Here is a 20885-nt window from a genome sequence, read left to right on the forward strand (position 1 = left end):
TATTCTTTCCACTTTCTTTTCATAGCAGCATATCCTATCCCACCGGTTATCCTTGACTTTACTTACCTTACTGCCTACTTTTATAATCATTATGGTTTTATTCCTTTATTTTGATTAACTGCTAAGGACTGTGGTAAAAAAACAAACATCTTTTCACTGTAATCAACATTGCGTTTGAGAAAATCCAGCACAGATCTTTTCTTTTCTCATGTAAGGTGTAATCTTTTTAAATCTTACTGTGGGCTTTGATCAGGTTTTACACACAAACTAACTGGAAACAGAAAGTCATCTCAGCTTAACATCACGTTTCAAGTCTCTCTCAAGTCAAGATCAGTACACGAAAGACCCATTAATTTCGATTTTCTAGAATTTTGTAGATTGGTTTTCAAGTATGTGCTGCTTGAATTAACCTAGGTAACAGAGGCACACTCATTATTCCCTACTAGCATACAAGTGATTAAAATTCTGCCACTAAAGTATTTTCTGAACAATGTAATATTTTAAATAGTCATCTCTGTAAATTTGAATCTGCACTCAGTTGTCAGTTTATTAGCTATACCTTAGTAATACCAGGTTGGACCCTCTTTTGCCTTCAAAAATGCTTTAATTCTTTGTGGCATTGTTGGGTGCACACCAATCAATCCCAAAGGTGTTAGATTTAGATCTGATGATTGTGGAGGTTATTTTCAAGAAACCAGTTTCAGATGATCTCAAAAAATATCTCCCTCACTATTACACCACCACCACTGTTGATTCCATGATGGATCAGACCATTTTTCAATCTCTATTGTCCTATTTGGTGAGTCCATGTGAATTGTAGCCTCAGTTCCTCCTGTTCTTAGCTGACAGGAACAGCCTTATGTTGCAGTAGCTTCAAGTCTGGATATGATGTGCACTGCACAGCTTGTCTGGTACAAACAGCAACGACACATTTAAAATCACTTAAATCACCTTTTCCCCCCATTATGATGGCCTGTGTGGACTTCAGGAGTCTGTCCTGACCATCTCTACATATCTAAATGCACTGAGATGTTGCCATGTGATTGGCTGATTGCAAATTTCCATTAACAAGAAATTAAAGGTAACAGGTGTACCTAATAAAGTGGTAACCTTGAAAATGTCAGTGTTCCAGATGCTAAAAATAAAGGAGGTTGCATTAACAACTGGCTGGTTTTCAGTACCAGTAATGGTATAAGTAATACTATACTAATGATACCAATAGGATTAAAGATGTCTTCCTCAAAGTCGCAAATTAACTTTACTTAACATAGTAAAAAACCTGAAAAGGCTCAAGCAATCAAATAAAATGAACAGTGTGCGTTGAGTTCATACCCTGAAGAATTCTTTAGTGGAGCCTGAGTCCAGCGTCCCATAGGCTATCTCTGTCTGTTTGGCCAAGTCCTCTGCACTCTCTATCGGTGAAACCATCCTCTCCACAGTGAGGAATGCAGCCAAGTTGGCTGTGTAAGAGGAGATGATGATAAGAGTAAAGAACCACCACACACCTCCGACAATACGTCCAGATAGAGACCTGCAGAGAAGAGAGTGGGGAGTGAGGTAGGGAGAAAAAAACAGGGAAAGCAGAGTGAGAAAGGGAAGAAAGGGAATGTAAGAAAGGGAAAGATAAAGTCAATTTTTTTTATTTTTCTTTTTGTATTTTTCTTTTACAAAGTGGCCAAGATGGCAAGATTAGGGAGATGAAAGAAAGCAAACACAGACGAGAAATCAGCAGATGGATGACACAGAGATGGTTAAGGTAAAGATGACAGTGAAGGGATTAAAAAACGAGAGAGAGAAAGAAACACAATTACTGTTGCAGAGATATGCAACACAGAAAACTGTAGCGTCACAAAGCGTTCTGTGTGCATGACAAAACTGACAGTACCGCCAAAGTAATTTTCTTTCAACCTGAAAACCAATTCAGCACTAACAGCAACCGAGGCTACATGAAACAGATAGCAATCGGAGCAAGCCAGCAACTCTCTCATCCTCTTTCCTTCTTTTCCTTTTCTCCATGCTTACGCTGTTTATCTCCCAATTGTGAGCAGGAGCATCAAAGTAAGTGGCAATTCATTTTTTTTTTTGCATGAACTTGTTTTCACTGAGTAAAAGGAAGGAAAGCAAGTGAGAGTGAACCTATTAGAGAAAGTCAGAGAAAAATACATGAAGGCCACACGATGTTTCCTTTTAAGTACTGCAGTCAGTAAAAGACCTTGAAATTCTAATGGGCAGAAACAGCAACAAGGAAAATAATAATACAGAAAAAAATCAAAAAAACAACTTCACTTCAGAGGAGTGAGAAACAAAGTGAAAATATTACTGGGCGTACACTACAAGACATTCAGAAAGAAAGAAAATACAGAAAATGACTGATAAAAGACCTGATAAATAACTTGAGCATGAAACCAAATCATCAAATTTAAAATGTTTAAATTCTAATTCATCGCTTTTGCTTTTAAGAAGCACTTTAATATTATTATTTTTTAGGTAAAATTACACCAAAAAGAAATAAAACAACTGAAAGGTGCTATGATGAACTCCTGATTCAGGTGAAAATGATCTGTGAACAACTCCTACCACATTACAAATAATCATTTGATCCGTTGTTATCACAAAAACACTGATTACAGCCACTTAAACCTCGGGCGATAATCAGATCCTCTTGCATACAATCAGACAATGTGTTCCGATATTTACCGGACAGACAGTAGCCTGGTGATACCAACACTCTGATGTGAGAGCGGTGGCAGACAAATTATTTTTAGTCTGGGTTTATTTGTAAGAAGTGTGAGCGGAAGAGAAAACGAGGAGCGAGAAAGAAGAGAGATGCATTGACGCCTGACTCGCATAAATTGTCACCTTTTGGAGCAACTCTGCATTATGCTGCTCTTCAAAATCCATCGCACCTCTTAATCCACACACACGCAAACACACACAGACTTGATAGTGTTTGTCCTTGAGGCCTTGATCTGTTTGCTTGAAATAATGAACCTGGCATACACCGTGATGGATTCTCAGACGAAACTGTTGTTAGATTTATTTTTATACTTATTAGGATACAACAGAAACTTTCTGTTTTTTTAACCATGTGACACTTTGATGTAATGTTTGTCTTCGAGCCCAGAAAAGGAAATACGCTGGTGACAGGGATTAGGAGGATGGAGAGGATGGCATGTTCAGAAGTTTCATCAATTTCACAGGATTTCCGTTAGTGGTCAAAAAGGCAGAGGTGATCTGACTGGTTAGCTGGTGAACAAAACCTTATTAATTCAACCTTGTGGAGTGACTCTGGGTGAGTGGAAAAAGAATGTGGTATAAAAGAAAAAATGACCGTGTAAGGAATCTGTTGAAGTTTAAGTTGCACCTTATTGATCACTGAGGAAATTCTGACCTCTGTAACTGACCCACTACAATCACTGAGTGGCATTTGGCAGAGTGCACTGCTTATTTTCTTGGCTAGTGCTTCAGGCAGGACCGGTGACAAGAGAAGTGGCGTAAAACTTTACTGCAGTTCTGCATATCTTGTATTCATAAGCATTACATAAACTTTTAATAACCAATATACGCTCTAATGTATTTTTAAGGAGCATTTATTAATTCATTTGACAGCTCCTCTTGGGGCAACCGCAGGTGCTGGTATGAGCAGATACTGAATGACAATACACTGCAGCAAAACACATCTCTAACATAAAATATACGGGTTCCTCAAATTTATTACATCAAATTAAAGGCTCCGGCCTACAGCTTTCATAAATTACCAGTGTTGATAATTACGAAAATCATTTTTGCAACGTATATGCAGGCTCTTTAATAGAAATTTTAAGCTAAAATATAACTACTGTTGTTTTCCAACAATTTTCAGATTTACTATAACCTAAGCCACGTTCTTGCTCTAAAGTAGTGCAAACAGCCACAGATGCAAAAGAGAAGAAGTAAAATAGTAATTGCCAAACACAGGATACAAACTGAAAATCATTTGTTTGATATGTGTCTAAACCACTACCTCCTTCACTGAAAATGGACTCTTTATACCAGTTAAACTGACTTGTTTTCTGGAAGTGTATTTTCTCTTGCTGCTTCTGACCCGTAGAGGCACTAAACCAGCATGTAAGCAAGCACTCTTGCTTTTTTTTTAAAGCAGATGTTAGTAGCATTCCTAATAACATGCAATCTTACTGTAGCGAACAAAATCTCTTTTTTTGTCCACCAACTCCTCCTACACGATCAGGAGTTGAGGAATCAGACAATTGGGCACACTGGTTCATCACAGCCCACTGAAGGTTCTTATCAATATCACATGTTATGACATCAACGTGTGATCTAGCAATTACCTAACAGTGATCTAAAACCACAGTCTAAACCAGGGGTGGGCAATTCCAGGCCTCGAGGGCCGGTGTCCTGCAGGTTTTAAATCTCACCTTGGGTCAACACACCTGAATCAAATGATTCATTCGTTACCAGGCCTCTGGAGAACTTCAGGACATGTTGAGGAGCTAATTTAGCCATTTAAATTAGCTGTGTTGGATCAAGGACACATCTAAAACCTGCAGAGACACCGGCCCTCGAGGCCTGGAGTTGCCCACCCCTGGTCTAAACAGTACTACAGTATGAACATGTACTAGGACCTAAAACGCATGTGTCATTAGATGAGAGAGGAATAGGGTACGATGAGGACATATTTCTTCTTCTTTTTGCATTAGAATTGTCATCTTAAACTAAACACTGCATCCATCAACGCCGAGCAGCATTTCCAGCTGTAGTTGTTGACAGATGAATTTCCGAGGTCCATTATTTTATCAGCAGAATGCTCAATTCGAGCATTCAATCATTTTTCTAATTAATTTTATTTACATTAAGCCTGTGGGGTTCTTTGAATAAATCATCCTCAGTGTTCATGAATCTAAAATGATCACATCTGATTCATTTTATTTCTAGATTAAAGGTTTCATAGGGGGAAAACAGAATGTTGGACCACAGTGCAGGACAGCCAGCAAAGTTAATCTGACATTATAGTAGAGTCTAATTTACTATTTCTTTCGCTTTAATACCTTAACTTTGGCATGTAATTTGCTGGGCTGAGACTGGGCTAGCATCTGCTGCAAACAATCTGCCTTTGTTCTGTTTACATTCAGACTAAACTTGATCTTAGCGAGGATTTTCTTTTTTTTAAATGATAAAACCCGGCAATACAGTGAAGAGCCAGGGAAAGATGGGTTTCCCCATTTAAATAAGGCTCAACGTTTAATGAAGTCCTACAAATCTGTAACATAAAGCAAAGTCGTTAAACCTCACAGTAAAGCTTCTCACACTAATTACAATACACTGGGAAGAGACACAGATTGTGCAGACTTTCAGTGTGTTTAAGGCTGATTTACAATTATAGCTACTCCCATGCACAGTTTTCCTCTTGCTGAATGGGCTGTTAATACAGATGTGACAATGACAGAAACACTGTAAAAGTTAAACGGCTCACTGAGTCTGCACATGGCTCTGACACATTCTTTTATGCTATGTTGGGGGCGAGGTTACTGCTTTTATTCTGAAAATCAACAAAAAATGGTTCTGTATCTCAGGCAGCTCGATAGAAAACCATCCTATTGGAGAACACGTTTGCCCTCTGGCGCTTGATTTAGATGGAATTGTGTGTGCAAGCAGGCATGTGTACAAATGTGGATGAATTCAGCTGTTCTCAGAGTGCATGCCAGTACACTCGGCTGATCTTTGACAGCAGTGTCTTTGATTCTTTTCGCGTCTGTGTGAGAGATGCCGCCTGTGTGTGCGGTTTCACAGTGTTGGTATGCAACAGGCGAGTCATTCTATAGCTGGTCATGTATCATCTATGATAGCCAACAGATTGCCTCCCCAATCCAGTGTGTGAAAGATTAATAGCATGCTGTTCGTCTTCACTCCCTCTCACACGGACTCACACTGCCACCCGCAAACACTCGAATCCTTCTGAGCTATGCAATTTGTTTAGCATCCAATACATCTGGATTTCATCACCTGACAGAAGAGACTGCAATTTTGAGCTTCAGGTGTGCCCTTAATATCTAGAGTGTGTTTTTATTTTTACTCCCATAAGACCAACTGAAGATCAGTGTCAGGCAGATCAGTTGAAAACTATAATCAATTACTCATTAAATGTTATTTCAGCAACAATTACAACGAGTCACCTCACTTGACTTCACTTTGATCAGTCAGCATCAAAGATTCCTTTAAACACCTCCAAACCATCTAAAGCAAAGCTGTCTTCAAGTTACGGGAGGAAGCGAGACCAGTTTCATCAAATATCAAGTCTGCTGGCAGTGTGACTGATGTTTTAAGAAAGTGAAGCTTAAATGTTTGCTTTTGGCACAATAAAAGACAGAAAGGCTGAATAATGCAGATGGGAGGCATAATATAATACAACCTTTCTCTTCTTTGTCTCTTCTTGCTTTCATCTTTTTGCGGGAACGACTACAGGTGTGACATAAAGTAAATCGGCAAAATGATTGAAACGGGCTCAAAGACGCCACAGCAGATGAAGGCAGAATAAAGGGCATCAAGGTGAACATGAAAAAAAAAATCAAATTAATCGATTAAACAGTAGGTGCTGCAGGCAGGTAATGAACAGCATAATAGGAGAAAATTTGAGGAACTATAAAAGTGAAGCAGAAAAGATCTGAGCTGCTTAGAGAGAGGAGCCTTGAAAAGACTGTTCATAAAATAAAAAGGATTACTTGTGAAATTCATAAACACGCCGTCTGTCAGCGTGACTGGGTTCTAAACAGTGACCTTGAGACTAATCATTAATTACTCAGTAAGCTTCGGTGTCCCAGTGCAGTTAGTTAGTCATGCCATTAGCTGGATCTGTTGCTACCATTAACTATTCAACACACCCACAGCCATTTGCTCAATGCACATGACACTCACAAACACACATTTATACGCAGCCGCACACACTCAAGCGCACAACTGCCCAGAGAGCAGCAGACACACTCGCACAGCCCCCCTCAATACACGTACACACAAGAGACGGAAGCTGTAATTTCATATGCTTATTGACAGAGACAGATCTAATCCCTGTGAGATGTTCACTGGCGATCACTTTACCTCTTTCTTGCTTCCCTGAAATCCCTCTTGGTCTTTCTTATTCTGAGAACAGACATTTCCACCATGATTTAATCTCTTTCTTTTATTTTTTTTAAGTCCCGCACTATCACCTAACCATCCATCACTTTGTTGCCACCCTTTATGTTATGACCAAGCCAATCGCCATCATTAGAAACCCAAAAGCCCGGGCTAAAAGATGACAGGCGGGTGGGGCTAATGCCCTATCAAGGTCACTCTGACAATGTGTATAAATATGTTCATGGCAGCCATTACCTTGAGCTTGAGTGGAAAGGTGAAAGTAACACAAGTCGGTGCGTCGGTTGCGTGGGATGCTCAGATAAAGTAGTCAGTAGTGTCATAAACATGTAGACACGCCACCACACACGTGCACAGCAGTTTCCATTATATAAATGCCAACTACAAAAGTGAGCATCAAAGAAAAAAAGAGGTAGGGAGGCCATAGATGGACAGATAGATAGAGAGAAAGAGAGAAAGAAAGAAAGAAAGAAAGAAAGAAAGAAAGAAAGAAAGAAGAGAGCTGAATAGGAGTGTTGTTACACTGTGTCTCCTAGACTGCAGAGATGACTGCAGCACAGAGAGAGGGACCCACGCTGAATACCAATGGACTTACTATGGCAGCTCACTACAACATACACAGTCAATACACAGAGTATACGGAGTCAAACAACCAGTATCGACACATGGGTACAGATAAATAAATGAATAAATGTAATAAGACAAAACATAATGCTGGGCAGGAGAGATGCATAGTTCACCAAGCAAAAAAAAGAAACCATGCACTTGCAACAACCAACGAGGCAAACTGCAAAGCAGATGAACACAGACTGAAATGAACATATAGAAGAAACAGGAACGCATTCAACCAGTCAGAAAGAATATTTCTTCCTGCAGAGGCTGCCTCTTTTCCTTTATTCCCAACTCCACAGTAAATGTCAGCCTCGATATTCTGATCCCTGCTGACTGGCAATACATGGGACAATACAACTGGAAGGATGGAGGAAAGTGAGGATAAAGCCTGAGCAAGAAAATAGGCGTCCCATCGTCAGGGTAGACATATGGACGATGAAAAATGATGGAAAACAATAAAAAAATTTGATTCTTTAAAGACTTCAGCAAAATAATGTGCAGAGAAAATAAACTAACTGTAGACATAACAGAATGAAGTACAGCATGTAAAGTTCGAAAGAAGACGTAGCTCCAGCACTCAGCACTCAGCACTCACTAATGACAAAGGCTGGTGATGCTACCAAGGTGTTTTTACCTACTGTGGACAATACTCAAAATTGAACTTTCTTCAGTTTTTCTGGTTGTTTTCAAAACATCATTTTTACATATCATATTTATCTGGAGCCACTGTGTCACAGAGAGGGCTACTTGCCCAAAGAAGTCATAAAGCTTAAAAAATAATGCACATATACATACTTTTTCAAATTTTGTTATTAATTTCACTTGTTGGCCTAAATTAACACCACATACAAAATACTTTTAGACACAGTCTCTTTGGATTTGATCTCTTGCACAAACATAGCAAGAAATTTTGTTATGTTTGCCTTTATAATCATTTAGTTCATTTTGTTGTTTTTTGATATGGTTGAACAGCTAATAGAGGGAATGTGATACTGCAGATAGATATCACGGTAACATACGCATAAGACATCCTTAAATTTGTAATAAAAGTAAAAGATTATTGGATATTTTCAATACAAGGAAACTTGAAGGCATCTCGGCAAAAAAAAAAAAGGGGGGGGGGGGGGTACAGTCTATGTTATGATAATACATAAATACCTTGTCTTCACTGTAGCTGTAGCACATTTCTGCTGTCAGGTGTGACTTGAGTTAGCATTATGATTCTGCCTGCTTGCAAAGGTGAACAAGGGAATGTGAGATTAAAGGAAATGAACTGAGGAGAAAGAAAAGTGATATGACATTATGATATGCAGGACACGTCTCCTTTTCTAAGGACATGATCTAGTATTTCTGCAGAGCACAGTGTCAAAGAGGCTCATCCATCACATGATTTTATGGCAAAAAGCCTGGTCGCCGGGCTTATTTCATTTTTTCATCAATGAGTCTGATGACTAATAAACTCTTTGACCGTGATTTCATGTGGAATAATGCTACTACGTGAACACAACCTAAATTTAAAAGCTTTATAGTCACAGACACTGCCATCTAGCCAAATTGGCACATTAAAAACAGTAAAATTTGGCTTCATTCAGCCGTGGCTCCCAATGACAAAAGAAATACTGGGAGAAAGATACGGGAGAGCACGTTAGGGCCACATGAATATAGATTAAGAGGGACAATAACAAATTTCTCCTCCCCTTACTGAGACTCCTTTGCTACAATCAGCAGCCTTAGTGTTTGCTGTAAGAAAGGGGTGTGATGCTAATCACGGTGCAGGGATGCATGGTTTAGCAGGAGATGCATAGGTTGGGCAAAAGATTGGGCAGACCGTAAAAAGTTTTTGATTATAAATGATCTCACCCATAACGCTAAAAGTCACTTTAAGCCCTTAACACCCACTGGCCAAAATATGAGTCCCTTGAAAATTCTGCTGCTGTATTTTGAATGACATTGGTCCAATCTGAATGACATTTGCCAAACCGCAAAGCCTCATGATTCAGAGAAGTTGAGTCTTTTACAGACACCATTGCTCTTATTTGTAAGCATGCAGCAATACATTGTCTCCCTTGAGTCATTATATATAGCACACTGTTTTCAGCAAGAGCCCATATAAAGCACTACATATATGGACAAAGCCATTGGGAACATTGAGTGCTATCTATTTAAACATGTGTGGTCAAGAGTTAATATACTGGTGTTTTCATTTGTGCTTCCATCATTAACCTCGCGCCTGTTCACTGAATGCTTTCACCTCTCCTTGGCCTCTTCTTTCTTATTAGAAAGCACCAGGTATGTCCCCATATTGTCAATATTACAATTAAGAGATATGCATCTCCAAAGCTCATTTCTGTGTAAAAAAACAGGGGGTTGAAAACCAAATGCCATCAGAGTGGAGAAACACAGCAAATGTACCCATCCTTGTGTATCTTGTGAGACTAAAATGTTGATACAGTGTAAATCAAAGTGCATTTACTTCATCAACTGTAACTGTAGGAGGTGCTACTGTGAGGAAAAATCTTAAGCCTAAATTGCCAAGATTTGTTTGAAAAATCCATAAGATAAACTACACACATTTCTTACTGTAAGAATATAATGTGGCATTTGCGGCCGCTGTAATCCTGGCCTGTGGAGACTTTGTGCTGTATTGGAAGTGACAGGCTGTAGTGATTTATGTGACGAACACTGGCTTCATGTTAAGTATCACATTATTGATATGACAGCTGTAGCTTATGCTCAGGACCTGCAAGTGACAGAAAGGTCCACATGTGTGTGTTGGACTGTTGTGAAACTGTACGCTGGCTGTTTTGTTCTTTTACATGTGTGTGTATAAGGAAAGCAAAGTCTGTAAAGTGTGTGTTTATTCGTGTGCACAACTTGTATGACCGTGCGCCTCTGAGTGGTTGTGCGCACAGCCGATGTGAGTGTTTTCCATTTTGTGTGCAAAGGCTAGAATTGGCCTGTCAGTCACAGTAAAGTGGGGAGAAGAAGGAGACGACATGTGTCGGGAAGTGGAGAGAGAAAAGGAGAGGGTATGAAAGAGATGGATGCGAGAGCACAAGAGAAGGGCAGAGGAGCAAAAGAGGAGGAGGACGAAAGTGAAGTTTGGGGGGATGAAAAGAAACTTTTGTTCTTTTTTTGAAAGAGAAATGCAAATGGAAATGCAGCACAAATGTCTGAGCAATTCTTGGTGACAATTCATTTCAGAAACAGCAGAATAGTCCTTGAGAAGAAGAAAATAATGAATAATGATAAAGTTTACCATATACCACTTTTCAAGATCTGTGATATGAAGTCATTTGCAGGAGCAGCAAAGTAAAATGATTACTGAGCAAAATAAAAAAAGCACCAGAGACAATTGAAGTGCTGCAAAAGAAATAATTTAAGAAATAAAAAATGGTAACAGAATCTGAAACTCAGGTAAAATCCGGAAAAGCTTTCTTCTTTAAGTATATTTAAGTATGCCATGCTTCAGAGAAAACCAATTTCTGCCCCATGGAATCATGATCTCTTTTGGTCATTACTCAGAGCTTGTGACTATAGCTAAGTGTAGCAATGTAGTTTTACACTTTGGTTTTACGCTCAGCTCACTTCACCACAACGGATTTGTGCAGCATCTGCATCAATGCAGATGCTGCACAAATCCGTTTGTCGACCTTCCGCTTCCTCACTTTGGAACAAAACCCCAGATACTTTAAGTCCTTTCCTGTCGAGAACCATGGGCTTGGATTTGGAGAAGCTAATTCTCATTCCCACTTTGAGCTGGAGACCAGCAACTGATCATCTGATATCATCTGCAAAGAGCTGACACGAAATCCAGAAGTGACCTGGCTTGTTAGAAAACAGCAAAAGACTGCCTGTATATTTCCCCTGCAGTGCATATTGTGACATTTAAGGTCATCGTTGCATCCCTGGCCTCTTAGTACCAAATCAATACATATACACAGCACTCCAGGACTGGATCCACTCACTGGATCCCAGTATGGGTAATGGACCGTTGCTTGGGCTGCAGCATGTAGGATCTTCTAATTTGTGTTGATCTTACTGACTGGATTCTTTTCGATGTCTTGTGCTTGGAAGACTAAATCCATTAGGACATATTGCAGCTATAAAGATAACCTCCAAAAATGTAAGGAGAGTGTAACTCTCCCACAGGCAGATAAACGTCATGTTTTAACGATTTCAGGTAACACACAAAGGGTGTGTCATGTTGCAGGTGGAATAATGTTCAGTTGAGAAATAACTTTATCTTCCTAAAGTGTGAAGCTTCCATTTCCATATACGTGTGAATGCTTACATAACAGTTTTTTTTATTGTTCTCCCAAACTCAACTGATCACACTATGTTTTTCTTGCGTTCATCACTCATCAGGCTTTGCTTTCATTTGTTTTAGTGTGAAGTGCTCCCTGCTGCTCCTTCTCTCCTTAGACTTCCCTAAAGGTCTTGAGGATGCTGGCAATGAATATTTCACTAAACTGCATTCTCAGGTTATCAATAATAAAATGGCATATTCTTATAAATATTCTAAAAATATAGCTGGACTCTGCCTCTTCTGTGGTGCATTAAAGATTCATACACACCTAGCAAACTGCTAAATCTTCCACCATAACAGACCCACATGTACATCACCACTGGACTGTATGCAGGTGTTTTCTTCACACTTCTACATTTTTGTGTTTGCATGTGTGTGCCTTGGTGTATCAGCCCAGCTCAGTTAAACCTAGAAAAGTGCTAAAAGAGGTGATTCACTTTGTCAACAGTCTGAATCACCACTGTCTAATACTACAGTACTCAAGCATTACAGACAGTTACACAGGCACACACGCTCTCCCCAGCCCACACACTCACCCTGTACACAGCCTTAAATATGATCTCGCTCAGTCTGACGCACATGCATACACAAATGCACTCTGTTTGTCTCTCACAGATCATTTCCCTCCCTCACCGTGGTGAGATGTCGCAGCCTTGTTGCATGAAGGCTCCCAGTGAGAACCACAGGGAGTTAAAGATGCCAAACTCATTTGGAGGTTGGTCAGTGGGGCCCTGCTCCGTGGCACCCTCCTCTGGTTCCTCTGCATGCCACTCATACGGACTGAAGCGACTCACCTAAGATAGCATATGCAGAAAAGTGGTTAGAAAATTTTAAAGAAAAAGAAGAGCTGAATAGGAACATTAAAATGAAAAGTTGAAACATGTTAAGGACTTGAATATGCACACAAATGTTTTCATTTTAATTTCAAGAAAGACACTACAGGACTGCCAAGGTCTGAAATGGTTAAAATTCCCTTTTTTAACCACATGGTAATGAGACACAGACAGCACTATCACCAATGTTGTTATGCTCTTCCACAACATTAGAACACTAAGTCAGCAATACCAGTGTATATAATCTATACTAAATATTGCGTATAAATATAATAGCAACAGAGTAAAGTTGGACTTGACAAAGCTAAAAACAGTAGACATGGTCTGCAGCTAAATTACAGTACAGGTAGCTGGCTTGGCGTCATTTCCCTGCATTGCTCAGTAATAATAATAGTGTAGACAAAGTTACAGACCCATTTGAGGTAACACAGTTGTGTGGCAGTGTTTTTGTGTGGCTTGAAAAAACAACAGAAACATTGAAAAAGAAAGCAGCAAAATAAGAAACAAATTGCTTTTTGGGCCGTTGGTCATCAGAAAAGAATATTTGTGGTTGCAAGCTACATTCACAATTGTTGACTCTACATGTTCTTGTTTCCACTTTTCTACTTTATCACATGTGACTGTAAAGTACAAAAATGTATTAGGCTTTTCATTTATATAGAGGCAATGAATATTTTTTTTGGCCTTAAATCAAACTTTAGCAAATACACAGTACTGTGTGATATGCTGGATCATGTTCCTCTATAGCTGGTGAAGTAATTTGACTGGCTAGTCAAACTACTGGGACAATACAAAGGTTACTGTAACCTGTAACTTTGTTACATTACTTTGGTTATAGTCATTTGATAACATTATCTGATTAGTTAGCTGTTATTTTCAAATTACTTCATGAGTAAGACAACCCCTGGGAGTATGTATGGGAGCTGGACTTACCAGAGTCTTAACTATGTTTTGCTAAAGTTTCACAAGTCGGCTAACCTTAACTTACCGTCTAACTAACACTGTCATTACTGCCATATTTGAATCCAGATAATTTTTATAACTTCTTTAATAATAATAATAATAATAATAATAATAATAATAATAATAATAATAATAAACAAACAAACAAACAAAAATAATAAATAAAAACAAAAACCTTGATCCACCTTTAAAATCTGATGTCATTAGCTATTTCCAGGTGCAAATGCTGCTTGTAAAGCTTACAGTAGAGCTTGATATCCAGTTATTTATGAATACAAGGTTTAGAAGTTAGCAAGCTAGTTTCCACCAAAAGATGACATTACATGTTCTGACTGTAGTATTTCTAAATAATGAAAACATACTCATAGCACTAGTAGCTCTACTGCTATAACATGGGATATGGACAAATATGGAAAACCAGAGCCATTGGGCTAGTAGACAAATAATATTATCTTACCTGGTTGATAGCTACAGAGCTATGGTTAGGCTAATATAAACACATTAGCACAAGGAAGACACGATGGTTGAGCCACAGCATGAGTTTAGGCAGTAATATGTTGCTGTGTGGTGAATCGCTCTTGCCTGAGAGCGATTCTTTTCTGAAATGTTCAAATGTTTGGTGACCAGGACACCATGAGCCCATGGGTTGAAGTGTACTCTGTGAATTTTTAAAAATGTAGCTTAATAATATGGTACACAAGTAGTGCTAATAAAAAGATGCAGAGGCTGAGAATGAACACTGATTATGGGCTTGCAACATTACAGCAAAGCACGGTGGCCTCTATCAACTAAACAGCAGAAGTTTTTGTTGAAGTGTATTTTTGAAAATGATTATCAGCTATTAGTGGACTCCATTTCCTAGCAAGTAGCATTGCCTAGTCTTCATCACCTTTGGCACCTTTAAATTTTCAAGTTTGACCAGAGTTGTTTTCTTTTGTTGTTTAAGATCAGTCCACAGGTCACAGAGTTAGTTGGGTAGGTGAATCTATTCACACAGAAGTTAATACAAAATGATAGAAATGTGTTTTCAGAGGCAAACTGAGCTAGCAAGCGGCGAGAGACATCGGTTTATCATCTCAGAACAGATAAAAGGAAAACCTTGGAGAGTGAATTTCTGATTTATATAAAAGAGAAAAAACTGTTTCCTTGAATATTCAGACAATCTGGTATCACAGGGCTTAATCTGATCTTGTGCATGCTAAAGTGGGCTGTCTTAAATAACTGACATTGAGCATTTAAATGTCTCGCATACATCACTATTATAATATTTCTGTTCATAGAGGATGCCTTTAAGTATCCAATGCTTTCCTGCCTAGAAGCTGTCTTCAACACTGTAAATGCCATTTCAGCTGAGAGTGTAAAGGGAGTACTGTCATACTTCTTACATTTTTAAATGCATTTGCTATTGAGGGGTAATCTATAAAACATAAAAATATATACTCAGAGACATCAAGAGTCATGAGGAGTTGTGTGGTAAAAAAGCACCTTACAATAAAAACTAACTTCTGTAGCTACTGTATGCGCTTTCATCCCTTAACTCAAGGCTTCAGTAACTTTTCTAGTCCAGTCCTGGGATCCAGCTCAACACCTAGTATGTAACAATAACTCACCAAAAACAGCACAACACTGACGCCAATGTAAGCGAACACTATGCACATCCAGATCTCGTAGGCCAGTGGGTCCAGGAAAGAGAAAACACCTGGTTTAGACTTCTGAGGCTTCTTGATCATGATTGAAATTCCCAGAGACATGAAAGGTTTAGAGAAGTCGATCACCTCCTCTCTCACCAGGGTGATGGTCAGTGGGGCCACAGCAATTTCTGCTTTCTGCAAAGGAGAGGGGTGGGGCTGAGATTTCACTTCACTCTGATGTTTTTACTGCAGTTAATTTGCAGCAACTGCATATAAAACAAACAAGCTATAATGAATAGAAACTGTCAATGAGCAAAGCAAAGGGGAGCTGGACTCAAAGGTGAGAGAAGAAGTGGGAGAGCAGAGGGTTGAAAGAAATGCAGGCGGGTGATGGAAAACCAGAACGACAGAGGAGTATTTCATACAGTAGACATGAAAGGCAGTGTGCATACAGACGTAAACACATTCACAAAATCCAAAGAAAAGTCAGAAATACCATTAATTCAGGACACAGACTGCTGAATGATTGCATGATTCTTAATGATAGCTACAGTGGTAAGTGAAACAACCTACAATAGCAGCGCATTGCTACAAAGAGTAAAGATGTTGCAACACAAGAAAAGTAAACAGCAAATATAAAAGAACGAGGACAGAAGTGATATGAAAAGAAAACAGAGAGGACAGGATATCAAATACCCACTCAACCTAATGCACAATAGAGAGACGGATCAAATAAATTACAGCAAAGATGCGGGGGGGGGGGGGGGGGGGGGGGGGCGGGTAAAGTACAACAAAGAAAAGACAAAGACTACAAGTGCAGTACAGTATTTTCCATGTGTGGAAGAAGAGTTGTCAGGACGGACTGTGAGTGTTTGATGCAAATCAAACCCGATTAGTCAATGTTCTGCTGTGTCACCTTCCAGATTCTGGAGGGTAATTAATTCTGTCGGTGTTCTGCTGCAACGTCTCCGCTTTCACTCTTCGTCAAATCGACAACTGACATTGTCATGTGTGTGCTAATAAAGTTTGTATTCAGACAGCATTGTGAGATCTCAGACTGTGCCTGGGAGTATATGGCATAATTAACCAGCTTGGCAAAAATCTCAAGAAATAAGTGAACCTGCCGTGACATTACATCTCAGTGGGAAGCTAACTTGGCAACTATGGAGATGCAGAGCTTGTGAGAGTTGCTATACTGCAGGGAGTCATTTTGAGAATTTCTCGGTCATTGCATGATATAATGGCTCTGCAGCTCATACGACCTCTGCAAAGATTATAGAAGTTTTTGCCAAAAGGCACCGAAGTGCACCATAACAGGATGCGATTTGTGATGCTGTTGTAATGTCATTGTGATTTCATTTAAATACCATACCCTGATACTTAACAGAAAATCCAGAACAAAATTCAAAGCATTTCTTGCATGCTGCAATTATTCCATCCTTACCCCGTACACAAGCTCGCCAACCATGCCATTCCATATCTTTGTCTCTGGATCCCTCGCTCCGTATTTCCCATCTGGTACAATGGAGATCTTGTATTTAATTCCGATGTGTTTGGCGATCTCAGAGGCAAGGTCCACACAGTATCCCTCATACTGGTCGTTGCCCTCATAAAGCTCCCAGTTCTTCTTCAGCATCACGTAAGGACCCTCCTACAAAACCAGCATAAGGGAAGAAGGACAGCTGTTTGGACGAACATGATGGCAGGAATTAAGAGGAACCAGTCTGTTTACGAACAATGCACCACGTATGAAACACGTACAAAGAAAAGTGAAGTTATTCTTGTGAAAAACAGACATATATATAGATTTTAAGGAGAAGTTTATATTGAACTTCTTTTTGTAAAAACAATCTTTGAGTAACAAATCTCTACAAGATATGAAAATAATGCAAAGCTACAGGATTGAATAAAAGACCAAAGAGCAAATCAGCTGAATTTTATAAACTACATACACATCACCCTAAGATATCTCAGTGTACATACAGGACCATGTCCATATAACCCACCATCACATATTCAGATTCATGTGTTAGTAACTGTGGGCATAAAATCTCACACACAAACTACCTTGTTAGTAAAACACAGAAGCCAGAACTTGATAAGAAAAATGATAGTTGATATAATGGGAAAATATCTATATATTACAGATGGTTTTTACAAGGTGAAGTTTTATATCTTGTTTTTCTGACTTGCAGCACTGTGTTATATGCCTTCGTCTACATGACTCCACGGGGACCCTCACCTGAATTAGTACAAAACTAATGCTGAGAAGAGAGAAATGTATGAGAGGGAAGAAAAATACAAAGAAGGAGAAGAAAAAGCAAAGGAGACTGGTGCTTTTAGGCCAAAGGAATTCTCTGCATGCAGTTATCAAAGATGAAAGCGAAAAGAGTGAGTTTAATGTGAGGTGGTGGGTGTATTAGGAATAGCACAAATGCATCGCTGCACGTAGGATATCCACAGAGAAAAGAAACGCACACAGACGCAGAGAGTCTTTTGAGTGACAGTGCATCTATCAGAAGCAGTGAGTAATGGTATTATGCCTGAGGCAGCTTACCCTGTAATCCACATGAAACAAAGCCTATTAAAATGTTATCAAACCTGTTTTAATCAAAGACTAATCTCATCTGTTTAATCAAACAGGCCCGGTATAATACCCAACATGGCCAAGCTATAAAACTGTAAATGCGGACGATAAAACACATACAAAACGATAACATTTGAATTCTTCATTCATGAAATTGATTCACACCAAACTCAAGTACAGTTTAATCAAGGAGAATTTTTATGCTGACATGAATCAAAGAGGTCAAATGAGCAATAAAGAACACAGATCTGGATGAAATCAATGGGAGAATCTTCAATCTGGGAAATTGAATTAAGAAAAGGTCTAGCTCAAAGGCAGGCATGCAGAGGGATTAAAACCATCTCACAACAGGAGCTGAGCGATACAAACAAATCCTTCAAAGGGAAGTTGGATTTATAGATTGATCCTTATTCTCTTCAGCAAACAAAGAGCTTGAAATGAAACCATTTACTTGTACACTTGTGTACGACTGAGGCGTAAAATGAGAAATTCTTCTCAGTGGGGGTATTTAATGACTTTGCATTTATCTAAATGTAAAGAGGATTTATACTGCAGAAGAATTTCTGTCTTATATTATCTGATTCCTAATTTGGTTTATGAGTAAATATCTTGAAAATTAAAAGCATTCCCCACCGCCTCTGCTGGGCATCCTGACACTGCTCACTGGATTGAGGATTACCATTCTGAAGACTCCAGTCTGGTATTTTGGCCACCACCAAAATAAAATAAACCCAAAAAGCATCAAGATAAAGTGTTATCATTGTTATTTTAAGCATGTTCACAACCTGAAAAATTTGCTAGGATAGCTGTAAACATTTCTTTTTCTAAAATATATATTTTTTAAAAAGGAGTTCATCATCATTTTTTTTAGTTTGCTTAGGACGTGCACGCCTTTTTGTTCTTCCAGATAAACAAGGTAAAAAAAAACATACAGAAAATAACATTACATTTAGACAATTCAAAAACAAACACACATTTCAGTGGTGCTTTTTTCTCCACTTTTCAGTAAAAGACTATTAAGAAAATCTGTTTCTTTTGAAGCCAAGCATTCAAATCAGTTCTTAATTTATGTTGAATATTAATGCTGAACATTTGCACTACCAAGACAATCATCGTCATCATCATTAAATACAAACATTTGCCCTTTGGTGCTCGGTTTCATAACATACAAAGAAAAAAACATAAAAAAACAACAACATTTCTCTCAAAAATATGATTATCAGATACATTAGCAGCTTCCGGGGCACAAATTCCACAGACTCTACATGAATCATGTGAAAAGCAAAGCAGTTTCATGTAAATTAAACAGACGCACAGAGACATCACAATTGCATGCCAGGGATAAAAAGTAAGAGGAAAGAGACAGTGTGAGGAAATCATCTTTTAAAGTACAAGTGTTTTGAACGCTGGAACCAGTTGTAATGCACACAACTTGTACAAGTTGTGTGCATTATATGCACACAACAACAATATATATATATATATATATATATATATATATATATATATATATATATATATATATATATATATATATATATAAGGAAATAAGGAAACTCAAATGTATGCAATATTATAATCTGATTGATGTGGTTGCATGGTTAAAGCACTATCTACATTAACCTATAACCTTTATAATTTCCATTAACATATATGTGCTCAGAGCTAGACTGATACCACTCTAATTCTGTAAGTTAATTATGAAGCTGCAGCCATGAGACGTTAGCTTAGCACAACTGTCCATTGGAATGAATGCAACCAAAGGATTAGCTGAAAAATACAACATACATCTCCTCAGTTTTAATCTTTACATGTAAAAAACAAACAAACAGAAAAAACAAATTAGGTGTCCCATGTTGCTAAATGTTACTTTAAGACAGCTGACTCCAGCTTTACATTTAGCCAATTTATTATGAATCCATTATTTATTTCTTGAAATATGTTTTTATTTTAATTGCGCTACCTGACCCCTCTATTCCTATTTTTGGAGCTTAATTTGAATTTGAGATTGTTTCTGATATAATTGGTTTAAGGTTTATGTAATAATCAACTTAAAATCATATCCACAAGTATTCGTGCACATGCTGTAGTGTCAAATGGAGAGCAGCATTATTGTCCAAATCAAACTCTTGGCAGTTGGCAAATGAAAATATCTTCTAATGCATATTTATTTATTTAATTTATTTTTAGTGTCAGCTTTATAGTGAATTCTGTGAATCCAATCCTGTCACGTCCAAACAACTTTCTTTGCTGACCCTGAAATGGAAGCGCCTTATCGGGTCCTTCCCTTAAAAAATAACCTTGAGCGCTTGTTTGCTTCATCTTTAATCACTGATTCTCAGCGGGAATCTTTTAGTCAGCTTGTGTTAAGGAGAATGCAGCCATCTCAATTACAAGGTCAAATGCTTGAAGTCTGACAAGTCTACTTTGCTGAGTTAATTTAGTTTTATGTAAGCCGATACACACGAAAGGATATACTATATGTATGGACACACACATTTTAGCTGAAGCTCTGGCAAAAGTGGCAGTGTATCACTTTAATGCCTCCTTAAGGTTTGTTATCAGTTTGCTCCAGACACTTTTGTCTTGCTGTGAGTGAGTGAGTTTGTGTGTGTAGAAGATGTTAGCGCATGTATTTACTGCAGGGAAAAAGCATCATGTTTGGGTGTTGCCTAATGTGGCATCATGAGTTAGTGCAAGGAATGGGAGGGGAGAAGAGAGGAAGAAATAAGAATCAGGAGGTTGAAAGGAAAGAAGGATGGTAATGGGAACGAGACTAGCAGGATGAGAGGGATGCAGGGCGTTTTGGCTGTAAGAAACTA

The 20885-nt window shown here is 38.6% G+C and overlaps 1 protein-coding gene across 6 annotated transcripts in view; it reads right to left on the bottom strand.

Annotated features, from left to right (window-relative positions):
- The window catches only part of gria4a (glutamate receptor, ionotropic, AMPA 4a), a 107866-nt gene that overhangs the window by 18083 nt on the left and 68898 nt on the right, over positions 1 to 20885 (bottom strand). For all 6 annotated transcript variants that reach the window (XM_085131472.1, XM_085131473.1, XM_085131476.1 and 3 more), the window contains exons 11-14: positions 16921 to 17127; positions 15456 to 15671; positions 12683 to 12843; positions 1333 to 1531 (exon numbers count right to left, since the gene is read on the bottom strand). In XM_085131472.1, the coding sequence (XP_084987598.1) occupies positions 1333 to 1531; positions 12683 to 12843; positions 15456 to 15671; positions 16921 to 17127 (783 nt within the window). The remainder of the gene's footprint in view (positions 1 to 1332; positions 1532 to 12682; positions 12844 to 15455; positions 15672 to 16920; positions 17128 to 20885) is intronic.

Source organism: Neolamprologus multifasciatus, chromosome 14 (assembly GCF_963576455.1).
Source record: "Neolamprologus multifasciatus chromosome 14, fNeoMul1.2, whole genome shotgun sequence".
Taxonomy (NCBI): domain Eukaryota; kingdom Metazoa; phylum Chordata; class Actinopteri; order Cichliformes; family Cichlidae; genus Neolamprologus; species Neolamprologus multifasciatus.